Below are 25835 nucleotides of genomic sequence, written 5' to 3'. Positions count from 1 at the left end.
GAGAAGTTTTGGGGACCCATGAGGAATCATGGGAGTGGAAGAATAAATCCTTCTACACTCTAATTCTATTAGTTCTAGTCTAAGGGGCTTGAGCGGGCCAATTTCACCATCTCCTTCCCTACCCTATTGACTTTTGACTGCTCGTAATATCCCATGGTTCCTGGAATATTAACAGTGCTAATCAGGCCATTTCCCTTATTCTTTTTTCTCTTTTCAATTTTTTCCTTTGGTTTAATTTCAGCACAGTTTGGAGAGAACCTTTTAGAGTTTTTTTTAAAAAAATACAATCTGCCTTGAGTTTATAATTTGAGTAATTAGTATGTTGAATGAGGTGCTACTTAAGCTTTGGTACCTGTTTTTTGTTTTGTTTTTGGTTGTATTATGGAATTATACGTACTTAAGATAGTGTAAATTTTTTCTGTTTGAAAATTTTAAAAGGAATAAAACCAATCTGCCTTAAACTGTCCAGCTGTGTTCATTTGGTTTCATCTGCAAACTTGGCTACTTGGTTCACTGGTGGCTCCAGTTGACAGTTTAAAATCTCCAGTGATGAAGAATCCACTACCTTACAAGAGAGACCATTCCAGTGTTGAACACACTGGATCCCACCCCTCTCCATTAGCACACAGAGAAGGCATAGTGTGCCACTAGCTTGCTTTAAATGCCTCTTGGCAGTAATCATTACTGGGTCAGCAGTTTTCCTAGGTAAGGGGTGGTGACTTGTTTTTCCTAAAGGATCTGTCTAGGTGTCCATTGAATGTGGCACTGTGGAAGATGGTGAACTCAGACTGCTGTGTTTGTACAAAGGGTTCTTTTTTCCCCTTGGGTGCTTGGATAGGTGATACAAATGCAAATTGTACAATGGGGACATTCTACCATGTAAGCTCACAAGAGAACTTGAGCATTAGTATTGTGGTACTTTTCTGCTCATACTTTGTGAATAGAACATGTAGCCTTAACTTGTTCAATATACTTCTCCCCGTCTCAGGTTTGTTTCTACCCCACCCTACCTCCTTTTAGATAATCCCAACAACATCTCAAAGGAAAGATGTCTCTCAAAGCCTCACGGAGCACCTACATAAGGAAGAGTGTATGTACGTGGTCTAACAAATAGTAATGTTGGAAAACAAACCATTTTTGTTAACTCTCTTTCAGAAATGGAAGTATTTGTTGAATGAGTTGGCCTCTGTATTGTTATGCATACAGCGATGCCTGTGAGATGCAGCATTTCATCTGCTAGGCAACTGAGAAAATTCATCATGCACATTTATCACAGGATCCACTTCATTAGACAAATGGATCTGGGAGAATAAGCTATTCTCTAAGAGGAGTCTTCTGAGCTCTAGCACAAACTGTTTACTGATGTACAATCATTTTGGTTACACAATGAGCTCCTTTATAGCAAAGTGAATGATGCAGGAAGTTCATTCTCCTCCATCCTAATTCAGAAGAACAGAGAGGAAGCTCCTGAAGAATGAGAACTGCACAAAGAAGCTACAGTGAACTTGAGAAGGCACTTATAAAGAAGTGTATACTAGAAATCCATGTATCGTTTTCTGCAAGTCTTAACATTTGTAGCATCTATGCAGCGCTATGCCTTGTGATGTTACTGTGGTGCAATAGTTTGTTCATTTTATCTTAAACACGTTGGTGTAGCAAGTTTCACTGTTGGGTTGTAATTCACACACTGGCTTCATACACTGACATTCCTCAAAGTACCATGATGCTATGTAAGTAATCACTCATTTCATTACGCAATTGATAACACCAGAGAAAACCTTTTATCAGGATAAAAATTGGAAATGTTACGGTAGCATAAAAACAGAAGGAGCCTAATCTGAGTTTGGATGTGGGCAACATTTGCTGGCAAGCAGTGCCATGGAGGTACTGTGCCTCCTATAGTTGAAGTAAACAATAGTCTACCCAATTGCCTTTAGTGTAGTTCTAAGCTTGAGCTCAGGGGCTCATCTGACAAGTCAGTGAAATTGTAAAATAAGGACTAGAAAGAGGTAGCATAATTAACAGCACTTCTTACCCTTTCTACTTGTTTGATAAATGTTCAAAAAATGTTAAAATAGTTTTACTGCTACATAATAAGCTTTTGATGCGACTTGATCCTTATCTCTTAATATTGCTTGTTTAATGCTTTTGATGTTCATTGTTAATGATGATTTAAAAACAAATAAAAATATATTTTAAAAAATACAAATTAAGTGACAGAGTCCCTCTGGGTAGGTAAGCAGAGGCTAAGGAAAAGTTGGTGCTTTTGAGGAGGAGAGTATGGTGTTCTAGAATCATAACTTTGCACAAAAAATGAGAAGGGTATGAATGCACAGGAAGTCTAAATTTCTAGCTAAAAACTTTGATGTGGATCGTAACCATTTCAGCTGTAATCACAGTTTAATACAGCAAGTTTCCCCTCTCAAATCTATGTCCATGTTGAAAATATATTTGTTGATATTTAACTCTGGGTTTGAAAAAGTCTCTTCTAGGCTATATTGTCATCATGCATATAGGTTAGAACAGACTAAGAAAAATAGCCAAGAATTTATAGCCAAGATTATGATTATTATAGAGTCTCAAACAAAATGATCTATTTTCTCTGGAGCAGATAAACTGGAATGATGGAGAAGGTTCGGGTGCAGCTGTGCTGCACAATTGTAAGGGTGAAACTCAGCTGCAATTGTGGTACAAAACAGATCTAGTCAAATGCCAATTATCACAGTAACAATTACAGTAGCAGCAAAGTAGTAATAACAAACCAGGCTGCTCACCTGGTTTAAATACATTTTTGTTATGCACTGATGGTGAAAGTGACCTTTCTTGCTGAACAGCCAGTGGGAGCTTTTTATCTGTGCGGATAATCTTAGCTGTGTCACTTCTTCTTGACTGTACAAATATTACCTTAAAAACAGGTGTGCCGTTCATAACCTTTGCACTTCTAGAAAGAGTAGAAATGTCACAGGCACAGTAAGAGAACAACAGACATTTGACTTCGCTGCTTTTCCTTTTCCCATTCAATTCAATTCAAGGGAACCTTTCTTTTTTGTAAGAATTTTTATTTTATATCAAACAAAAAACAAAGAAAGAAACATAAATACATACAAGTTTGGGGATTCCATATACTTCTTTGTTGTATCTAGTTTGTTACCTCCTACATTGTCTGTTTATATAGTAACCATTATTTATCACCATACATTTTGTATAAGTATTCTGCATTATATTTAAAAATGTGTTCTGTATTTTCTTCTAATATAACTGAATGTCTAATATAATTGAATGAAGTCAAGGGAACCTTTCAACAGCAGCAGATGGGGACAATTCTGGTTTTGGTTCCAGCTATTCAGTGTACAGAACCAGTGTATAGTTTATTGATATCTGGGAGAAATTTCCAGCCCTCTCTACCTACACCTAAAGGCAACCCCCGTGAGCAAGCAACATGGACAGCAATACCATCTGTAGGTATCTGAGGCAAGAGTCTTCTTCTGCTGTGGTTTGGACCTTTTAATAATATCAGAACAATAGAGCCCAAGGCAGCCTGCTGCTTGCTACAAAGAACAATCCTGGAATAAACAAATAGATGCTGCCTGATGAGAAGGGAGGACAATATGAATATTACTTCTTCAGTAATCCCACAGGATTTGAGTACATTAATATTTATCATCGATTGTTAAAACAAACTTGCTTCATCACCACAAAGATAGAAAGCTGAGAGAGGTTAGTTGCCGTCTGTTGCCATGGTAAAATTGTTGTACAAGGATATATAGCTTTGTTTCTTTTAAAACCAGGTAGTCACCCAAGCATCATTAATGTGGATATGTGATAAATTATAGTAATTATCTTTCCCTTCAACAGCCTGTCTCATCTGTATGTTGCACAGCTACAAACTCTGTCTTCCTTTGAACTTTGCTGTGGTTAGTAATAGTCCTCTTATTAACAGTCCGGATTCTGCTTTACCCTCACAGCCCTGCTCACCAGCGATAAGGCAGTCTAGACCTTGAACAATGGTCCTTTTCAATTAAGCTGCTCTTTGGGCTAGCCTTCATTGTTTATCTTGCTGTCCGTACAGTAACAGATCTTGGCTTTCTTATTTAAAGGGTGCCAGACTTAGCCTAAAAAGAAGGAGCCTACACAGTTGGAAGCTGACAGCCGTCAGCAAAGGTACATCATTACAGTAGTTTTAAAGGATTAATAGGGTACACATACCTTTCTGGAAGCTTGCCACCTGCTTCTCCATGTGAAATCTAAAGTGTTGGGACTTCTTACACACAAACTATATGTTCTACCACTGAGCCATGGCCCCTTTCCATATGCTACAATCACATCACAGAATTAAAGAGCCCAGGTTGCGAGGGGAAATTTGGTATGGGGGTGCCACTTTTGGCAGCAGCCTCAGGTCAACTATAGTGTACTTCCATCCTAAGAAGGATTAAGTGGTAGGATACCCGACTAGAGCACTCGTATGCCGATGCAGTCTAGATTCTGTATAAAATTACTATGCCATGCTTTCAAACAGCACCTGTAAGAAGCCTATTTCAAGTACGAGAAAGCTTACAAATGTGCGCAGCCAAACATTAACCTTGAAGTTCAGTTTATCTACAAAGAAACTGTTAAACCCTCATGTATTTCTCAACTGTGATAAAGATGGCAGCTAACATGAAAGGCAAATACTTTATTGTGAACATAAAGTGACTGTTGGAGATCATTATAGAATGCAAGAACATCTGGCTGACAACAAAAGAACTCAAAGCAAACAACAGAGTGCAGTTTTCTGCTTATTGCAACATCGTTAACAATATTTGCTTGCTCTGCTGCAGACTTGGAGAACAATTTGCTAGAAACAGAAGAGAAACGACTGGACATTCTTTCCATTTGCAGTTTGTTTAAACAGAGAGGGAAGCAGCGTGCCTGATCAGTCACAGAAGGAAACATTCAGGATAAGGGAAAACACATGGGCTTGCATTACCCAGGACAATTCTATTAGCAGGGGTGGGGAGGGAGGGAGAGAGAAAGAAAGCACATGCTTTTCATCACTCAAAAAAGGAAGCCAGGAAAATCCTGGCTGCCAGCCATCAAAGCAATACACCAATTGTTTCATGTGTACTTTAATGTATGTTCATAATGGCACAACCTGGAGTGTGGGCAAAGGTCCTATCGGAGGAGCAACATATTCCTCTTCCCTCAATAACCGCAGCAGAATATTCTTTTTATTTTCGGGCCAGTTGTAGATGTGAGTATTCTGAAGCCAGGTTGGTACATGTTCCTGTGAAGGAGAGGGGGGATTTAAAATTCCTTTATTGCGCTACCACCATTTTTCAGCAACGTCCAGGCCTCACCAGTCAGAGACTCATCCTCTCTCATTAGCCTTCGCCTGAACACAACATGCAATTAGCCATGCTCTAGATTGCCTATCCACGCTTATGGTGCAATCTGAATAATTCATTGTGGAAATCACTTGAGTGTAGTATTTTATCAGCACATTGTGGTATTAACTCACATTTTAATCCCTTTTAACTTCTATTGGTTAAAATGCATCAATCAAAATCTAAATCCAGCAGAAACGATGTGGCACCATATTCCTATAGTTCTCAAAGTATGGGGTTCTTGGAGAAAGGCTGACATTTCAGGGTAGGATAGGATCCTGAGTGGGTGGTGCTTTCCTCCTCTACCAACCAAGAACTGGAATGGTAGAATATCCCCTGGCACTCACTGATTTTGTTGGTGTGACTATGCCCTTTCTCCCCCCATTGCATAAGGAGGACGGGCAGGAAGGAGTAAAGATTGCTTGTTTTTGTTCCTTGTGTGTGGCTTTAGGAAGAAATCACAGATATCCTGGTCTAGTCTCCTTTGTGGAATTAAGACACTGTGGGATTATGACACTGTCCAGATCCTTGCACACAGCAGCAGGTTGTTCACACATAAATATACAGAAGGATGCCTGTATAGTCACCAGTACAACAGATGATCTGGGCTGAGTTGGGGATGGTAGAAGGCCTGGCCCCCATGTTCAAAAAGTCTGACAAACACTGACATATAAGAAAGAAAACCCCAACAGGTGTCAGTCAGCCAAAGTTAAGTCCCATTGATTTCAGAGGAAAAAATCAGAACAAGTTTACTTCTTCCTGTTAAAATCAGTTGGCTGAACTGTATCCATGGATTTCAATAGCAGAAATTTAGCAGTGCAATTCTAAACAGAGTTGCACCCTTCTAAATCCTTTGAAGACCATAGGTTTCGGAAGGTGTAGCCCTGCTCAGGACTGTACTGTAAAGCATGCGTTTAAATTTCATTAAGTCTTAGAGGTGCTTAAGAAGAGTTAGTTAAATTAGGACATCCTAATTTAAATAACATAATTTCATATTGTTTATGAGAAGACAAATATTTAGGTAACTAATTCTTTTACATTTACAACTTGAATTCTTAACTTTTTATTATTTATTTTTGATTTGATTTGATTTATACCCTGCCCTCCCCACCAAAGCAGGCTCAGGGCAGCTTACATAAAATTTAGACAATTTTTTGAATAAGTACGGCATATTTTTTATTTTTATTTTTAAATTTATCTTTGGATTTGTATCCTGCCCTCCCCGAAGGCTCAGGGCGGCTCACAAGGGGCACGAGTGCCCAAGTTAAAACATTAAAACAATACAGTAAATATAAAATACAGTAAATACAGTTCGCTAAAAATTTCTTTACGGTGCTCCAGAAATACTTAGCTATAAAATTCAAGATGGGGTTCTATAATTATTTATACTAGAAACAACAAACAGCAGTAATAACAATATATAACAGCGACAATATACATCCCTACAGCATTGTCCTCTGCCAGGAACATCTCCCCCCCCCCCCCCCCAATACTACCAGCTCTGAAGATGGTCTATTTGCGGGAATAAAGGGGGGGGGCGTAGATGGAATGATGGTCATAATGGTGGCGTAAAGATGATGGTGGCAGCTCCTACTCAAAGGCCTGGCGGAAGAGCTCCGTTTTACAGGCCCTGCGGAACTGCAGCAAGTCCCGCAGGGCCCGGATCTCTTCTGGGAGCTCATTCCACCAAGTAGGAGCTGCCACCGAAACTCAGTCTGAGCCAACCAGCCACGGCCTGTACCGCCCGATGAAGGTCATCCATGGTGGAGTCCGACCGGCCGCCCAACATCAGATAGAGCTGGGTGTCATCTGCATATTGATGACACCCAAGCCCACAACTCCGGGCAATCTGGGCAAGGGGTCGCATATAGCTATTAAACAACATCGGGGACAGCACTGCCCCCTGAGGCACCCCACATTCAAGAGGCCACCTCTGGGACCGCTGATCCCCTATCGCCACCCTTTGTCCTCGACCTTGGAGGAAAGAGGCAAACCATTGAAGGGCGAACCCCTGAATCCTCATGTCGGTGAGGCGGTGGGTTAGCAACTGGTGGTCGACCATGTCGAACGCAGCCAACAGATCTAACAACACCAGTGCTGCCACACCACCTCGATCCAGATGCCTACAGAGGTCGTCAGTCAGAGCGACCGGTACCATCTCCGTCCCATGACCTGGGCGAAAGCTGGACTGGAAGGGATCAAGGACAGAAGCGTCATCCAGAAAGCCCTGTAGCTGTATCACCACTGCCCTCTCAATAGGTTTGCCCAAATAGGGTAAATTGGACACCGGCCAATAGTTAGCCAATTCGGCCGGGTCCAGAGATGGTTTTTTCAAGAGAGGGCGGACCATTGCTTCCTTGAGTGCCCCAGGGAATCGTCCCTCCAAGAGGGACTTGTTGACAATCTCCCACAGGGCACCTCGAAACCCCTCATGGCCCGCCTTAATGAGCCAGGAGGGGCATGGATCAAGGTCGCATGTGGTTGGACGTACAGATACGAGCAATCTGTCAACTTCCTCCAGGCTGAGTGGGCTAAAACTCACTAAACCCGTCACCAAAGACGTGCAAGGGGCCTCAAGTTTGCTCACTGTATCAATTGTGGCGGTGAGGTCACGGTGGAGCGCCCAGACTTTCTCTGCAAAATAGCTCGCAAAAGGCTCACAGCCAATATCCAATTCTCTAACATTTTGCCTGCCCTGTGGCAGTGCTGTCAAAGACCGAATTGTGCTAAATAATTGGGCCGGGCGTGAGCTAGCAGATGCAATCATGGTCACATAGAAATCCCTCTTTGCGGCCTTGACTGCCATCTCATAGGATCTCATAAGCGTCCTACAGGATGTTCTTGAAGCCTCGTCACGAGCGCGATGCCACCGACTTTCTAGTCGTCGCAGTTCTCGCTTCAGCTGGCGCAACTCCTAGGTGTACCAGGGCGCCCGCCTAGAACAAGTGCGGAGAGGACATCTGGGAGCAATCTCGTCGATGGCTGAGGAGAGCCGGTCATGCCAGTCCTCCACCAGCTCATCCAAGGAACCGCCAGGGGGCCTTGGATTCCGCACCGCCGTCTGAAGCCACATAGGATCCATCTGGCAGCGCAGGCGAGCAAAAATCCGCTCGCCGCCCAAACAGGGTTGGGGTGGAACATTCAGACGGGCCCTCAGAACCTGGTGGTCCAACCATGGCACCCCTTCCACAGCGATCCGGTCCACCATCACTCCAGCCGCGAAGATCAGATCGAGCGTGTGACCGGCCCGATGCGTGGGGGCTGTAACAAGTTGAGAGAGTCCCAGTGCTGCCATGGATGACACTAGGTCTGTAGCCCGGCTCGAGGCCGCATCCTCAGCATGAACGTTGAAGTCACCCAAGATAATCAGCCGAGGGTGCTCCAGCGCCCGCCTGATACGGCATCCAGCAGGGACGGCAGGCTATTGGCCAGTGCGTTGGGCGGTTGGTACACCAACCAAATTGCCAAACTCTCCTCGGTCTCCAGTATCACGCCAACACACTCAACGCCCGCGATCTCCACAGCCGGGAGCGCCCTGAAGGAGTAAACCTCCCAAATGAAAATAGCCACTCCTCCCCCCTGCCCCCTAGTCCGAGATTGGTGAAGGACCAAGAAACCCGGTGGGGCAAGCTGGGCGAGAGCTACCGTCTCACCCTCCCTCACCCAGGTCTTGGTCATGCACGCCAGGTCAGCTCGTTGTTCTATTATAAACTCCTGAAGGACTGTGGCTTTGTTGTTAATAGACCTGGCGTTGCACAACACCAATGACGGAGGGGGGTTCTCCATTTTGGCCCCACTGCCGGCCACCCTTGGGATGGGCCGTAGGCTGGAAGGGCGGTGAGCCATTCCATTTCTCCATGTCCTTCCCTTAAGACCCCGCCTAGGCCCACTGCCATACTTCCCTCTCCCCAAGAGCACCGGAATCTGCAGCCCATATGGCAGACAGGCTGATTTTTTTTAGTAGCCATTTTTGACAAAAGATTAGATATACAGAACCGGTGAAGTGGAATGTCCAGGTATAGTAATGACAGCTATAAAAGGCTCTTCTACTTTACCTAGTGTTGATGACCTGCTCTTACCAACAGTCAGACTGCAGGGAATACAAAACCCTAGCTAGGCCATGGAGATCCCTGGCTAGCCATCCTTTAACTCTGCAATAAGGAAAGACTGCCAAATTCTTTCTTTCACAAATATTAGTCTCTGCACTGCAATACTTTTAAATCAAAAGTAAAATAAGGTATATGGGGAAACTCGACAAAACAATATATGGCTCAATTCCAATTTTATCCAATAGCTTGTGAAAATCAGTACTAGCTCTTAATATGTCAGCACATAAAATACTTTAGTACATTCATATTCTTGATGCAAACTGGACTTTGATCTAAAATGCTGTACAGCATTTCTGTCAGATATTGTTCTGAATACTAACAGAATTTTATCTGATAGTCAGAAAATGTGCTTGAAAGCTGTGTATCTCAGCTTGTGCATTCATCAAAAATAAAACAAGATTAATTCAATTTTTGTTTTACCTTTTTTGCATTTGGAAAAAGCACAGGAATGAATCGAAAATTCATGCTTCCTTGCTGTATAAACTCAATCTGCATCTGAAAAAAAGCATAATTCTTACAACTAAGTCTTCTATATACAGAATCAGAATTCTGTGCTGCTGTACTGGATTTAGGGATGCCAGGCTCCAGGTGGGACCTTGGGGATCCCCTGGAATTACAGTTCAGACTACAGAGATCTGTTCCCCTGGAGAAAATGGATGCTCTGGAGAGTGAACTCTATGGCATTGTATCCCACTGAGGCCCCTGTCCTCCCCAGGCTCCATCCCCAAATCTCCAGGAGTTTCCCAGTCTGGATCTGGCAACTGTATCCCCTCATCCCCTGCTGTTGGCTAGGGGGGATCTGGAAATCCTAGCTGGATTGTCCCATACTAGTGATGGCTGTGCACTGTTCTGGATTGTGAACTGTACAAGCACCATGGTGGATGTACGCATACTTGACACTGGATCAGAAGCCACATGCCCTGCCCTTATCAGATGGTCAGCTCAGTCAGTTTTGAGAATGCCAATCAGCTGTTTGGAACTGTGAGTACTGAATGCTATCAGCCTCAAGAGGTATGGCGGTATGAACCGAAGCATATGCCCTGTAGTGTTCAGGGAACCCACTAAGGCATGTAGCAGTTTTTGGATTTAAATTCATAGACACTGTGCTGGATTGTGACCTATGCATATATTCACATCTGGACTGTTATTCAGATATTTTAAATACCATCTCCAAAGATAATATTCTTTTTAAGCCCCTTTAAAAGAACAAATTGCTCACTATGAAATTGTGTTTTGTTGCACTTGAATTCAAAATTAACCCAGACGGGATTTGGTGGATTACCCCCCGCCCCCCAAATTAAGTTTAGATCAGACTTCAGACTATAAGAGTCATTGGCCAATCTGAAGTGAATTCAGATTAGTGGCACTTACAGTGAGCCTCAGATGTAACATATTTGTACAGGAGCTCCTAGGCCTGGGTGAAGCATGTAGCCTGAAGTGGGCCCTCACAGCCCTTCCATCCATTTCAGGAAGGGGCAGGCAGCATATAGATCCTTGAGCTTGCATAGTACCTGAGATCTCCAGACCTCTTTGTGCAGGAATGACAACTATTGGACGTGAAAAATATCAGTATCCCTGAATAGTCCCAAATCCCAATATCGGTATTGTGTTGGGATTCAGGTAAATATTTGGGAAACCTGAATTTATTTGGCTCCTTTATACCCTATTTGTTAATCTGATTTGGCTGATAAGGTATTTTTCAGATATCTGTTCAGCTCGGTATACACCGAGTGCACACCCCTAATGACAACATAGAGATCTTCAGGCCCTGGCACAAAACTGAGCATGGTGGACATAGGATGGAGCCTGGAGATCTCCCAGAATTACATCTGATCTCCAGACTACAGAAATCAGTTCCCCTGGAGAAAATGACATCTTTGGAGGGTGAACGCTATGATATTATACCCCACTGAGGTCCATCCCCAGGCTCCACCCTCAAATCACCAGGACTTTTCTAACCCAGCATTAGCAACCCTAGGTGGAGAATATTTCAGATACTTACAGTGCAGCCCCAAGAAGAGTTACACCCTTCTAACCCCTTTTATTTCAAGGAATTTTGAAGGCTGTAAATCTAAACAGATTGTACTGTGAAAATACTAATCAGGATTTAGATTGAACATCTGACTCAATAGCCCAGTTCATTTGAGATTATCAATGAAAATTCGTCACTAAATCAAACTGAAGGAAGTGGAATGGGGCAATTCCAAATACATTGTTCTGGGCTGTTCCTTTTGCATCTAGTCCAATACAATCTTGGATTGATGAATACATACCCCATCAGTACTGGTGTGGGCCAGACAGCGTTTCCTCCTCTAGGAAAGGTCCTTGTGACAGTGCTTTAAGCCACCCTTCTCCTAGAGCTCTTGAGCCTTCTTACGATGTGGCCCAGCTCTATGCTTGTAAAACTTTAAAAGAGTATTGCATAAAGAATTCAAATTCACCTGAACTAGTAGAAGCTCCTAGGGACTGGCATAGCATTGTGCTGATCTCCCAGCAGCAGAAAGAACCAGCTTTGTGCCAGCTTGTTAGGTCTGATCAAAAGAGAAACTCCAGGGAGAATTCTTTAAAGTATTAGCAAGCTGAGTTTCTGCGGCAATCAGCAGGCCAGAGGGAGACACAATCAAATACACCAGCCCAGAGGTGCATGAAACTACACAGATGTGAATTTCCCTCCTTCCATGCCTCATGTTTAATTTCTCAGGTCTGACAGATTTATTATCGTCTGTGGGTTCTACTATCTTTTTGGAGTGTGTCAATGTGAAGAAGTACAGACATGAGATAATATTAAAGGTCTTGAGAATGGTTTAAAAGCATTTGAGCTAAAAACCATAAAGAAAGTGAAGCAGCAAGTTACACACAGTCACTTTCAACCTGAACTCTGGAGCAAGCAAATAGAACTGCTTATAAAACACATTCAACGCTAACAGGGAGCAGAGACTGAACACTGACAGATCCAGGCTTAACTGTTGGATTTACTGAGGACAAGACACAAAGGGCATTTCTCTGGGAGAGGGAAAGCTGCAGACCTCTTTTGAAATGGCATGCACATATCCTCACTCACCATCCTGTGGATGTACTTAGTATGTAAGCCATGTTCATCCTTGTCCAGCTGGGATTCAGCCCCTTCTACATCCTGTTTGTATTTTGGACTGATTGCTATGATTATCATCACTGTCTTCTGTCAAGAAAAAAAATGCTTTTATGAAATTGTAAAATGCAGTATGGTTAGGCAAAGCAGCTTGGAAACCCGCCAGTCTGTATTTTTACGTGATGTGATGTTCTCTGGCAGCATCAGACAACCCAGTTCGTTTTGGCAATGAAGCAAGACTAATCTCTATACACTGTATGTCACAAATTCTATGCTACTCAAATGTAAAGAGGGACAGAAAATGTATTTCATTGTTGATCTGGTTATTGCCAAAAGCTTACTAATTAATAACACAAAGCATTTTCAAAATGTGCATGCAAAACCACACCAGCACAAGCTACTCTTTGTAGCTTGCACTAGTGTGATTTTGCATATCTGTCTTTATTGACTGAAAGTCTGGCTGCTTCCTGTTTGGTGTAGTGGTTAAGAGCCAGTTTGGTGTAGTGGTTAAGTGTGTGGACTCTAATCTGGGAGAACCGGGTTTGATTCCCCACTCCTCCATTTGCACCTGCTAAATGACCTTGAGCAAGCCATAGTTCTGGCACAGTTGTTCTTGAAAAAAAGCAGTTTCTGTCAAGAGCTCTCTCAGCCCCACCTACCTCACAAGGTGTGGGGAGGGGGAGAGGAGTTTGTAAGCCGCTCTGAGACACCTTTGGGTTGTGAAGGACGGGGTATAAATCCAATCTCCTCCTCCTCCTCCTCTTCTTCTTCAACATGCCCTAATTTATTTGAGCGCTTCCACACCATGTCTTCCAAGCTCAGCTTATGGGGCTCCCAGGGCTGTCCCTCTTAAACTGGAACAAAGGAAAACCTCCTTTGCTTCAACTGGCACACCAACTGCAGGCAGAGCTTCCTTGTGAAAGCTCTATCAGTAGTCCATCTGGAAGGGGGTGGGGGTGGAGCTTGGCACTGCCTTAAAAATGGCAACACTAAACTCCAGTGTTTCCTCTTCCACTTTCAACCTTTTTACAGGTATCCCCCCCCACCCACCCCTGCCCCGCCTTTAGCAAGTATGTGCCTGCAGCTCAGCTGTCAAAGGGAGGGAGGAGGACTGCCAGGCTGCAAGGGACTCAGCAAGGTTTTCTCAAGTCGGTGCTTTTGTGGTGAGGAAAGGTGTAGCGATGGAGCGTGTGACTGTCGCCCCCCACACCTCCGTCCTGCTTGCTGATGCTTGCACAGTAGGGGCAGCATTTCCTGCCCACCCTCCCGCCTCTGTCACTGCGTTAGGTGGACACAGCTATTCTAGTCAGGGTGGCACATCCTCTAGGTTAAAAAATATACATTGAATTTTCTGGTAAAGTAAACCAATCTTCTGTGACTGGTAAAATTATGCAAATAACTATGCATACTTTCTCTTCTTTTGTATACTTTAATGTGCTCCTACTAATCATTATGGAGGTGGCAAAGCTTCAAGAAAAGTCCCTGCTCAGCTGCTGTCCATCTTCTGAGACATCAATGTATGTTGCATGTATAATTTCAAGCCTATTTTCAGAACCAGAAGATCTAGGGATATACTTATTGTAAAATGAAAGAAGAGATTGTCAGGATGCCTGATTCTGTGTTCGGAACAAATTCCATGCCTCCCCAGTGCCAGTGCAAAACACACACACACAGAGACTATTCTTATTTTATACAGACCCCCTTGGAAACTTTAGTCTGTGATCCTAACATACACTTATAGACCAGAATATTCCACACAGTTCAGTGACTCTCTCTGATAGCATGTAGCACATGCATTCCAGTGGTGGCGTACCCACAGTACTTTTGGCATCCAAACGTACCATGTGACTAGGAGACGCACAAGATAAGGAGCAATTAAGCAATACTGCTTTTGCTGAGCATTCCTTCTGTGGGATTGGCAGCATCTAAACCACCCTTCACTTCTTGACAAGTACCAGGTGCCAGCAGAATATGGGAGTAAAGGTTTATTTATTACATTTATTACAGCTATGACAAGAATGAAATACAGTAGCCTATTGATGATATTAATGGATACAAAGATTTAGGGATTTTAAACTCCTAAATTTGGGGATATGGATTTGTGACAAAATGACTTTGCACAATTTCAGATATTTTAAATATGTTTTAGCTTTTTAACATATAAATTTAGAATGAATGAGAAGGGGAACCACAATATTTGCAGGGGAGGGAAATCCTACTTGTCCCACCCCTAATTCTCCCCCCCCCCATTGCTGCTTCCTCTCCGTTGTCTAGGGAGTTAAACAGTGAAAGGGTCAGGATATGTTACCAGTATTGAGAATCTGAGATATGATACAGCTGCTCTAGCTGGCTGAGAAGAGTGCATGACACATGTATGTTAACATCTCAATCAACCTACATCCTTGGGTTGCTAAAACATTTTTAATAGTAATATGCACTTGAATATTGTGTGTTTCTTCATAATGCTTTGTTTCTTTTTTAAAGAAACACTGGGTAGACTCTTGTATCTATTACCAACTGGGGATAGGATAAGAGAGTTTTTCCCCTTAAACTGGGACTTCACAACAAACTTGCAAAAGGTGATACTACAGGCTCAGGGGAGCAGTTTTAAAAAAGTCCTGAGTGGTGGGAGTGCCAGGCAGGTGAAAGAGTCAGGGGGTCGGTGAAGCACCCTACTGGGATGCAGTACCAGGCAAAGACGCAGTTGTACAGCAAGGCGCTTCTGGCCTGTTTTGCCACAGTATTCATTCCAAAACGAATGTGGGAAAAATATTTCATTAGTTTGGACAATGAAAGGGAATAATGAAGAACAAACAAATGTCATTTGTAAATGCATTGTTACTCCTCCTTTCTCTTTCCTTCCTTCCTTTCTTCCCCTTTCCCTTTCCCCCAACACAATGGTAGGCCAGATGGCAGATGTTCTCCCCCTCCCTTGCCTATAGCAGCACTCTGGCACACCCTGAGGACAGCATTCTGCCAGACACACCCTGAAGACTACTTTTCCCAAGGTACATTGAGGTGCCAGAAGACAGGGGATAGGACATGGTGCGTGTGTGTGTGTGTGGGAGGGGGAAGAGACAGATCCTTTGCCCTCCTGAGAGCTGGGCAGCCTGCCACTACCTGGGCAGCCACTGTTTTGCATCTCAGTTGCTTTGCTGTTGCAGCAAGACTAATCACAGCCATTGCTGCAGCATAGTAAGTACGATGGAGGAGGGAGGGGAGACAAAAGGAGGTGATTCTTCTCCATTCACAGTGGAAATGTGTAGTAATGAACAAAACTGAGTGGAGTGTCATAAATGGAAACAAAAAGGCACACCTGTGCTTGATCCAATAGTAAGACCTTATATTTATGCTGCACTTCAAATCTGTACTTGTGACGGTATCTATTAATTTCAAACGGAAAGGCTTTTATTCAGTATCAAGCAACCTTGTTGTTGTTCAGTCGCACAGTTGAGTCCAACTCTTCGCGACCCCATGGACCACATCACACCAGGCCCTCCTGTTTTCCGCCGTCCTCTGAAGTTGGCTCAATTTCATGTTCGTTGCATCTATGACACTGTCTAACCATCTCATCCTTTGCCGTCCCCGTCTTCTTTGACCTTCAATCTTTCCCAGCATCAGGGTCTTCTCCAGTGAGTACACCCTTCTCATTCAGTGGACAAAGTATTTGAGCTTCAGTTTCATTATCTGGCCTTCCAGGGAACAGTCAGGGTTGATTTCTTTTAGGATTGACTGATTTGATCTTCTTGCAGTCCAAGGGACTCTCAAGAGTCTTCTCCAGCACCATAGTTCAAAAGAATCTATTCTTCGGCGCTCGGCCTTCCTTATAGTCCAACTCTCGCAGTCATACATGACTACTGGGAATACCATTGCTTTGACCATGCGGACTTTTGTTGGCAGGGTGATGTCTCTACTTTTTATCATGCTGTTTAGGTTCACCACCAAATAATAAAGCTCTCCCCTCTAACTAAAATGAAACAATCTCAAGCAGAAGGATGAAAAATAGTCCTATCACATCTAATACGGTTATGTTGCTTAGGCTTGAAGAGTTTCGTGTTCAGAGCTGTGTTGCATTGCTTGTACTTAGATTTGCACTGTGCCAAGTACAAACATGCTTGTATTGTGAAACTTGAAAATAGCAGAGAATCAGCAGAAAGTTCATGCAGTTAGAGAGGCTAGGACAGGACTGGCCATTATTGATAGATAAGAAGAGCAAGGTGGATTTTGCTAAAACAAAGGAGAGCTATGCACAAAAAAGAGCTTTTGTACACATATCCCTTGCAGGTCTCAGAACTGCACATAGATGATGTACACATAGGGACTGGATAAGGACTGGAACACAAATGCCAAAGCAGGGCCACTGAGAGAGGGGACTGGGGAAACAAAATTCCTGGGGCCCAAGATAGCTGGAGGGCCCCTGAAATCAGCTTCATGCTGTATTCAGCAAATGCATTGCAATTTATTTTACTTCTAATGCAGCTCTGTGCTCCAACTATTAAGACAGAGCACAGTAAACAGCAGTAGCTATCACTATCTGCTCACCATGCCTTTCTGCAAAGTCTTGCCTATCTAAGGGTTGCCAAGTCCTTCCAAGTCCTCGGCGGGTGACTTGGGGGGGGGTTATTGGAGGGGCTGTCCCCAACATGATGACATCACACAGAAGTGATGTCATCATGTTGGGGACCGGCGCCCCCAGGTTCTCCCCAAAAGCATTTAAAGGGTCGCTTTACATGCCTTTGGGAAGAGGCAAGGGGGCCCCACACGTGCCTGCACTCCAAGCCACGAATTCACGGCGTGGAGTGCAGGCACCTGACCCCTGCTTCTTCTGAAAAGGATTTAAAGGGTCCCTTTAAATGCTTTTTGGGAGAAGTGGGGGGACAGGCTGCGGATGCCTGCACTCCAAGATGCAAATTCATGGCTTGGAGTGCAGGCACCTGGTCCCTGCTTCTTCTGAAAAGCATTTAAAGGGTTCTTTTAAATGCTTTTTGAGAGAAGTGGGGGAGAGGTTGTGGTCACCTGCACTCGAAGCTGCGAATTCACATCCCTTTAAATGCTTTTTGGAAGAAGGGGGGAGGCTGTGGGTGCCTAAGAAGAGGCGAGCATGGCCACCCCTCTCCCTCCTGCCCACCTGCAAGATTTAAAGAGCCCCCAGCTGACTGGCGGGCCAGCTGAAGGGCCCTTTAAATCTTGCATTAGGGGTCGCCGTGGGTGGTTGATCTTTGAGGCGGGGCTTCCCCCCACCAGCCAGGTGGCTGGCAAGGGGAAGGAGCCCCCTTAATTGGGGAAATACCCGCTGGGATTGGGGGTCTGGCAACCCTGTGCCTATCAGATCTTGCTTAACCCATCAACCAAGCTAGGATTTGAGCAATGCAAGACCAGCCAGCAAGTTCATGTCTGCTATAGTCATTGCCAGTATGCAGCCCCCTAACAAGTTGTTATCTCCAGCAGTCTATGGTTTCCCTCTTCTTTCATTCTACCCAGCTCCATAGTTTTGTCTGTGCAGCCAGATCCTGCAAAGGTGTAGCAGTGTACTGTAGAAAATAAAACAACACCTCTCTTTTCTTAATTTCTCTTCCTCTTTTCTACACTTTTCTCTTCCGTCATTTTGTTCTCTTCCTTTCATGATCTGCCTGCACCTCTTCCCCCCTCTAATTCCCACCCCCCCTTAATTTGTCAGTCTTGGTCTCAATTTCTTCTCACCCTGTCCTGCTTGAAAATTTAGAACATACTTAATAGCACTACAGCAGCAAACCCTTATTAATATTATGAACAGAAGGGGAGGAGTTAGTATTTCCCCATGATCTAGCAAAGTAATAAAAGGATGCTTCCCCCCCTTCACCCTTTACATGCATGGTAATGGAATGTTAATCTGACATAATGGTTACACATGTGGAACATAAGTTAGAACTCCTTCTCCATCTCACAATTAATTAGATTTAATTACATATTAAACACTGTCCAGGCAGTATTGGCAGGACATCTAGTATCCCTTTGTAAATGCTACCTTGCTACTGTAGACATTCACCTTTATATTATAGATTTCTTACTGATTAACTTACTAAAGATTATTGTGACATGAAGTTTGTGTGCATTTGAGCCCATTTCATCAGATGTAAGAAGTGTATCCTATATTGGTACACATATATATGTGTGTACCAGGGCTATTTTTGGGCCGGAATGCCCAGGAACGGTGTTCCGCCTTCCTTCTGAGCCCGCCCCTCCCTTCCCCTCCCTCACCTCACCAAAAGTGGCTGTGCTCGGTAAAAGTGAAACTGAAGCAGCCAACCACATGTGCACCTGGGCTTCGGCACCACTCTTCCTCTCTGCTCATCCCACCTCTGCGCTACTCTCGCTGGCCTCCTCTGGGACTCAGCCGGACCTCCTCCGGCTCCCTCTGCACCCGATCCGGGGTCACCCCTGATCTCATGCCTCCGGTTGTTGCGGTCTGGGTGCCTCTCCTCAGCGCCCTGGGCCTGGGCTTCCAGCCGTGTCTCGCTTCTCCACCGTGGCTCCTGCGTTCCCACTGCTGCCGCTTGCCTCATTGTTACTCTCTCCCCTAGGTAAGGGGGGGTCCAATGGCTTCGTCAACGCAGGCCTCTCCGTCTGGGGTGGGGTTGCGATGGGAGGCCCAGGGGGAACTGGGACAGAGAGAGAGAGAGGCGGGTGGGCGCTGCTTGCTCCAGCCGGCGCAGAGGTGACCTCCTGGCCTGGGAATGGGCTACCCCTGGCCGAGAAGCCCTGCAGGAAGAGGCAGCGGTGGGTGCCTCTTTGGCGAGAGGGGCCAGGGCGACGAGGCGGGCGGCAAGTGGCCCCTGCTGGTGCCGGGGGAGCCCGCGGGCTGCTGCTCTTTGGAGGAGAACAAAAGGTCAGTCTTAAAAGAATTTGGGTGCCTCCAGCCCACCAAGTATCAGAAGCCAGTTCCTAGAAAAGCTAATGGCTTTGATGCTCAAGGAACTCCAGTAAAGAATGACGGAAGCTTTGCCAATTGTAGCCTGGTTACTGAGCCTCTGCACTTGGAAAGCAATGCCATGTCTTTGTACTCTGCTCAGAATGCACATCCTAGCACCCAGGGAGAAAGGGAGGGAGAGCTGCCAGCCATTTAAAGCTATCAGCTGACCTGCAATCCGACCGTCAGCTGCTCCCTTTAAAGGGCGGGTGGGCAGCCATTTCAGGGCGCCCTTTCACTCCCCCCCCCAAAAAAAAACAAGAGGGAGTGAAAGGGAGGCTTCTGGCTGCCTTCCTATTGTCTTTCTTTCTGTTCATCTTCTTTCCTTCCTTTCGTTTTTCTTTCTTTTACTCCTCTCTCCCCATCTGTTTTCTATCTTTTGCTTCCTTCCTCTCTTTGTTTCTTTCTCTTTTTCTTACTTCGTCTTTTCCCTCTCTTTCTTTCTCTTTCTGCCTTTCTCTCTTTTTTGTCTCTCTTTTTCTCTGTGTCCCTCTTACTCTCCTCTATCTCTTTTTGTGTTTCTGTCTTTCTTGCTTTCTTTCTATCTCTGTCTTTTTCAGTCCATATTCTTTTTCTTTGGTACACATATATATGCTAATGAGCTGTGCTGTCAGAGGTGTGGCCTAATATGCTGATGAGTTTCTGCTGTTGGGTGTGGCCTATTATGCTAATAAGTTCCTGCTGGGCTTTTTCTACAAAAAGAGCCCTGGACTGTGTACAAATATAAAATTACAAAATTAGACACATGGGTATAATTAGATAAGGGTCATGTGGGGGGGCAGGTGGAATCTTTGGGGGCTCGTGGTGACTCTCAGTAGCCCTGCATCAAAGGGCTGTCAGCTTTAAGAATATGTGAACAGTCCCCATGGGTAAGGCCAAAGGTCTCTCTAGTCAGGCATTTTGTTTTCAACAGTGGTCAGCCCACATGTTCCTGATGGGGCTAAGCATTTGTTTGGGAATGGCTTCCCTACCTCTACAGATGACGTATTTTGTTTTTAAGTAGAGACATGCAGTGTTTTACTGGCATAAGAAAGATGTGTGTGTCTCTCTCTCACTCAAAGGCTCAAATTTTAAATTAGAAAGGGGGAAGAAGATAAGGACAGGAAAAACATGAATAATTAACCCACAGGGGAGGGTAGTTTCTATTTTAGTTCATGGCGTTCTAGTTGTCAAACGTACAGGGTTTTTTTCAGCTGCCAGTGTGGGAAAATAATAATGCAAACAGCAAGATTACATTTCATTTTTACTTACATCACTCAGGTATCGTTCCATCCATTTAATTATGTCAATACCTCGAACCGTGTCCTCAAATATATCAATCTATAAGAAAATAAATCAGACATGATTTTTCCCTTGCTAGCATTTATCTTTAAGTTGACTTTGTTTAGGCTGTAGCAAACTAACAAGGGTACCCCTAGATATCTGTCACAATATTAAGGTGTTTGGCTCTGATTTGCCCTCCAGTTAGGGCCAGGTTAGACATTATGGCCGGGGGGGGGGCAAATTCGGGTGTATTTATTCATGTGTCTTAATATTTAAGTGTGAATTGGGGAAACAAGAAGGGCCTGGCTCGGTGCAGCCCGCCATTTGCGGCGTCAGGCGGGGGGAGCATCACACTTGATGGACAGGTAGTGTGGCAGGGTGGAGGGGGTGGGGGGCAGGTGAGTGGCAGGAAAATTGAGCCCTCCTCCCTCACCTCTGACCAATGATGGAGCTCCAGCCTGGCTGAGGGAGGGGAGGATTTAAAGAGCGGGAGCAAACTGGCTGCTCGCCTCCACCGCCCGGCTACCATACTGCCCACCCGTCCCACCCTCTAGGTATGCCAACTGGGGAACAATGTTTCTGACTGTATAACTTGCATGATGGACTGCTTTGTATATATTCTCTTTTGTCACAACTTTAGGTGGTAACAGCATGGGGTCAGATCCGTTTATGGAAATAGGCCTGTGTGCCATTTACGGGAGGTGGGGACCTCCTTAAGGGGTCTTGGTGTAAGGGCTGACAGGAGCAAGCTTGCTCAAGGACTACCAGCACTTGCCCTCATGACCAGATGGCAGGGGGGATCACGAAGGGGCAGTTGTCTGTGTGATCCCCAGTAACCTGCCATCCCGTGATTTTCTTCCACATCGGCTGACTGGGAGACTGGGGTCCATCGGCTGGTGGCGGGTCAGCCGATGTATCGGATCCGATGGACCCATGCTGTGCCAGTGCTGCTTACAGCTGTAACCAATAAAGTTGTGGCCAATTTATTCCACTTATTTCCAAAATCGTGGTGAGTGTGGTGATTTCAGGTGGGACCATGGGCATCCGAGCAAACCTCTCCCTCCCACCTAAGAACTGGAGCCGCAAAGAGCGTAGATGTTTTGTTTTGTTTTTAATCACAGGTGAGAAGACCTAAACCCTGCTACATCCTTATGTCATTGTACTTTGTAGCTGAAAATATTTTTCTTTCAGCCTGTTTCAGTTATGGTACTGGAAGTGGCTGATAGAAAAAATGCTTCAAAGATGGTAGGGGCCATAGCTGAAACATAAGTCATGATTGGTATACAACTTTGGGGTGGCCATATACTTTTTAAATTATCATTTTGTCAAGGTAGAGCATCTGCTTGGCATGGAGAAAACCCCAGGTTCAGTCCCCAGCATCTCCACCTAAAAGAACCAGGCAGTAGATTATGTAAACAGAGCTCTGCCTGAGACTCTGGAGAAATGCTGCCAATCTGGGTAGACAATACTGATCTTGATATGGTTTAATTTAATATAAGGAAGCTTCATGTGTGTTAAATGGACTGCAGCATTGGAGCACATGCACTCCACTTGCTATAAAACAATTGGCTACCATTTTAAAGGTGAACAGGTTGGTCATGTAATACAAATGCATGTATGCCTCCATCACCACTAGTTTAGCCCTTAGAGTCCGAATGTTGATAATTCTGTATATAAGCTAGCAATGCTGTCCCTTCTGTTACTAGGAAACAAGCACCTCCCCTGGGAGAGGTATTTGTGCATTTCCTGCATTGTGCAGGGGGTTGGACTAGATGACCCTGGAGATCCCTTCTAACTCTATGATTCTATGATTTCAGCAGCTTAATTTGTCCTTTGATACTAGCAATATTCCAGCTGACCAGGAATATTTAGGATAATTTTTCTCCCCCCCCCTTGTCACCTGAGACTCTGCAGTAGGTAGAGACAAAAACCCTCTTGCCAACAGAGGTCAGGACACACTGCTACCATGGAATTAGCAAAATGCAGGATCAGCATTGCACTGGTGGCATCCAAGCATCTCTTGGTAATTGAAGGACCTTCCAGTATGTAAGGGTGACCAGGGGACAGACTGGTTTTAATATACAGGTTAGTCTGGAGGGAATGGTTCTAGATTTGTACCTGTGTACCAGAGTTTAGAGCACTGTTCAACCATAGAGTTGCCTCTCCCTCTCACCCATTCTCAGTGGCAGATAGCTGTGATCCTTGCACAACAAACTGCAAAGCATGCTGTACATTTGCAGTGCTACAGAAATAATTTGCTGCTTTCAAGAGCTGTCAGTTCAACCTCTTTCCATAAGAGCTGCAATGCATCTATTTAAAATGGATACTGCAATAATGGAATTTCAACATCCTATTCAAAGGAGTTCCTCCCCACATTTCTTAAATATAACATTCAGCAATGTAAGCAGAAACATTAACCAGAATGAAAATAAACTTTCAACATGCAGGTGACCTATCTCTTTCCCCAACTCCCACCAGTTCCCTTGGCTGCTATTCGTTCTTCCAGGATGGACTACTTACTGCAGTTTGAAATCCATTTACGAACAAAAAGTTCACAAATTTCATGACCTCCACAGCTGTGTCCACAGAATAGGTTATAAAGACTTTACCTAGGAGAGATGTTCACATGAATGTGATGAGTCAGAGCTGGCAACTCGGGGGGGGGGGGGGGAGAAAAAGAGCTCCAACTCTGACTGTGAAGACTGCAAGCTCTAACTTATTTGATTATTTATATAACAAAACTGAGCTGGCTTGATGGTCTTACGTTCATGGCAAGGCACCTCCCCTGGGATCCTTCGGATTACTCTTTAATTTGTCCCACATCCTGTTCCCATGACTCTTGGGAATACAAAAGCACATTTGGTGGTCAAGTACTGCTGCTTCTTGCACAAAATGGTCTAGTGAGCAATACCAAACAGTCTTGCTGGGCAGACCAGTCTTTTTTTTTGTTTTATTGAATAGAAGCGAGCTTTGGAATGTGCTGGCTAAAACATAAGTCATGATTGGTATACAACTTTGGGGTGGCCATATACTTTTTAAATTATCATTTTGTCAAGGAGTTAAGGTGTTAGAGAAATCTTGTAAAAGATATTACAGTTGCAAAGGTTCTTGTTGACTGACTGATTATTATTTGTTTGTTTGTAATGCTTTGTATGCTTAGCTTTTTGAATTTTGTATTGCAAATTTTGCTGAAATAAAATAAGATGAAAAGTACTGCTGCTTCTCTAACTGGTTAAATGATTCCTAGATCTAGCAACTAAAGCAATTTCTACAAGAGAATTATTATGTTCTGGAGGAATAACAAAGTCACTTCATCCTTCAGACTCATATCTGTTCCTCAAAGGGATATAAGGTCAAAACTTCATTATGGATGACATGATCCAAACCTCATCTGCAGATATCAGAAATGCACTCAACTAAACAGTTATTATCAACATTTAGGAATTGTGGGAAGGGCTGGATAGGTAGGAGAAAGAGTGAGTGAGAATCAGGCTCAAACTAGATGTTGCAACTTTTACTGAAAAACCTAGACCTGACACATTCCCCACAATCACATAGGAACTGTGGAGTACTGTTTTTCAATTTCAGGGGCCCAACTCTGCTCAGGACCTCAGCATTGGCTCTTTCCTCCCCCTTTCTTTTTTCCTGGTCTGAAATGGCTGCATTTTGGGGCTGCATGTGCAAGTTGTTATATTACCGCATCTTCCCCAGGAAAACCTGGTACAGCTGAGAAAACGAACTAAGATCCAGGGTTCCCTTATTCAAACTGTGTTTCTCCTTAGACAGTGACAGCTATTTTCTGACTCAGACCCTGCTCTTCCATATAAGAATATTACCAGCCTACCTTATAGGGCTGACAGTAGCCTTATAGGAACACTGAAACAACTATATGAATGCAAGCTTTTGTTATTAAAACCCTAAAAGTGAGGGAACAGCCACTTGGCAAGCTTGCAGTAGACAAGGAAGGCCTTATGGATTATTTTGTAGACCACACATCTCCCCATCCATTGAGGTCAGTATGCACTAGATGTGTTTCCTCAAAAATCTGGAGAGTAGCTATAACCTTCCAACCTAAAAGAGTTGCTTCTAGGCATTTCCCATCTGGAACAGTGCCCAGCGAACCGCAGAAATTCTAATTTGGTTTGGACTTGACCCTGCCTTGTAAGTTTACTTTCAGGAAAAAGACACCAGGAGGATCAAACCCCATGACAAGTGGCAGACATCAGCTTTAGATGACCATAAGTGATGTCTCACTATTAAAAGAAGTTGTGATGAGGCATCCCTGGAGGAACCATAACCAGTGTTCCCTCTAAGTTGAGTTAGTGTGCGCTAGCTCACAGTTTTTTAGCCTCCAGCTCAGACATTTTTGTCTTAGCTCAGAAAGAATGGCCCCAAAGCAAACTGATTTATGCAGCAGCCAAATCGCTCGCTCACAGCTTTAATGCCAGTAGCTTACAAAGTTGATTTTTTTGCTCACAAGACTCCACAGCTTAGAGGGAGCATTGGCCACAACTAGCATAAGGGGTCAGCTGGGTGTGGTTCAGATGTGTTTCTACTTTCCTGCTAGGAGGATGAAATAGGAGATCTTCTTTCTTTCAAATCCTATAACTTCATGTACAGTTTTCAGAGATTAAACATAACAAAACTTGTAAAAAACCCCACAAAAGCCTGGCAACAACTTACGCAATTCTTCTGGCAAGTTACTTGTTCTCAGTGTTCCCCTGACTGCAGAATTACTTGGAGGTCTTGGGACAACGGCTGGGTATGGAGGTTTAGTAACCTGAGCCATGCAATCAGGCGGGTACCCGTTCATATCTTCATAGGCACCATATGCATTGGATGATACCCTTCCATCAAGTAGCTGATTCTGTAACGGGCCACTGGGAAGAAAGAGAATGGTCAGCTGGAAAATACTGAAAGCTGAGAATTTTAAAAAAAAATGTGTATTTTTTTAAAAAAATAAGAATTGTCTTTTTATAGAAAAAGCTACTTTAGCTGTGAGACAGATTTCAAGAGGAATAAGCAAACAAAATAGATAAGTTTAACATATGATAAGTTTAACATAA

The 25835-nt window shown here is 44.1% G+C and overlaps 1 protein-coding gene across 2 annotated transcripts in view; it reads right to left on the bottom strand.

The window, feature by feature from the left end:
- Nucleotides 1-3115: 3115 nt before the first annotated feature.
- Nucleotides 3116-25835, bottom strand: part of TRAF3IP2 (TRAF3 interacting protein 2) — a 51681-nt gene continuing 28961 nt past the window's right edge. For both annotated transcript variants that reach the window (XM_015420788.1, XM_015420787.1), the window contains 6 exons: nucleotides 25453-25649; nucleotides 23290-23378; nucleotides 20758-20826; nucleotides 12534-12650; nucleotides 9893-9967; nucleotides 3116-5263 (listed from right to left, as the gene is read on the bottom strand). In XM_015420788.1, coding sequence (XP_015276274.1) covers nucleotides 5117-5263; nucleotides 9893-9967; nucleotides 12534-12650; nucleotides 20758-20826; nucleotides 23290-23378; nucleotides 25453-25649 — 694 coding nt within the window. In that variant the 3' untranslated portion in view covers nucleotides 3116-5116. The remainder of the gene's footprint in view (nucleotides 5264-9892; nucleotides 9968-12533; nucleotides 12651-20757; nucleotides 20827-23289; nucleotides 23379-25452; nucleotides 25650-25835) is intronic.

The sequence above is a fragment of the Gekko japonicus genome, unplaced genomic scaffold (assembly GCF_001447785.1).
Source record: "Gekko japonicus isolate JY-2015 unplaced genomic scaffold, Gekko_japonicus_V1.1 scaffold1809, whole genome shotgun sequence".
Classification (NCBI taxonomy): Eukaryota; Metazoa; Chordata; class Lepidosauria; order Squamata; family Gekkonidae; genus Gekko; species Gekko japonicus.
This window is presented reverse-complemented; position numbering and strand designations above follow the sequence as displayed.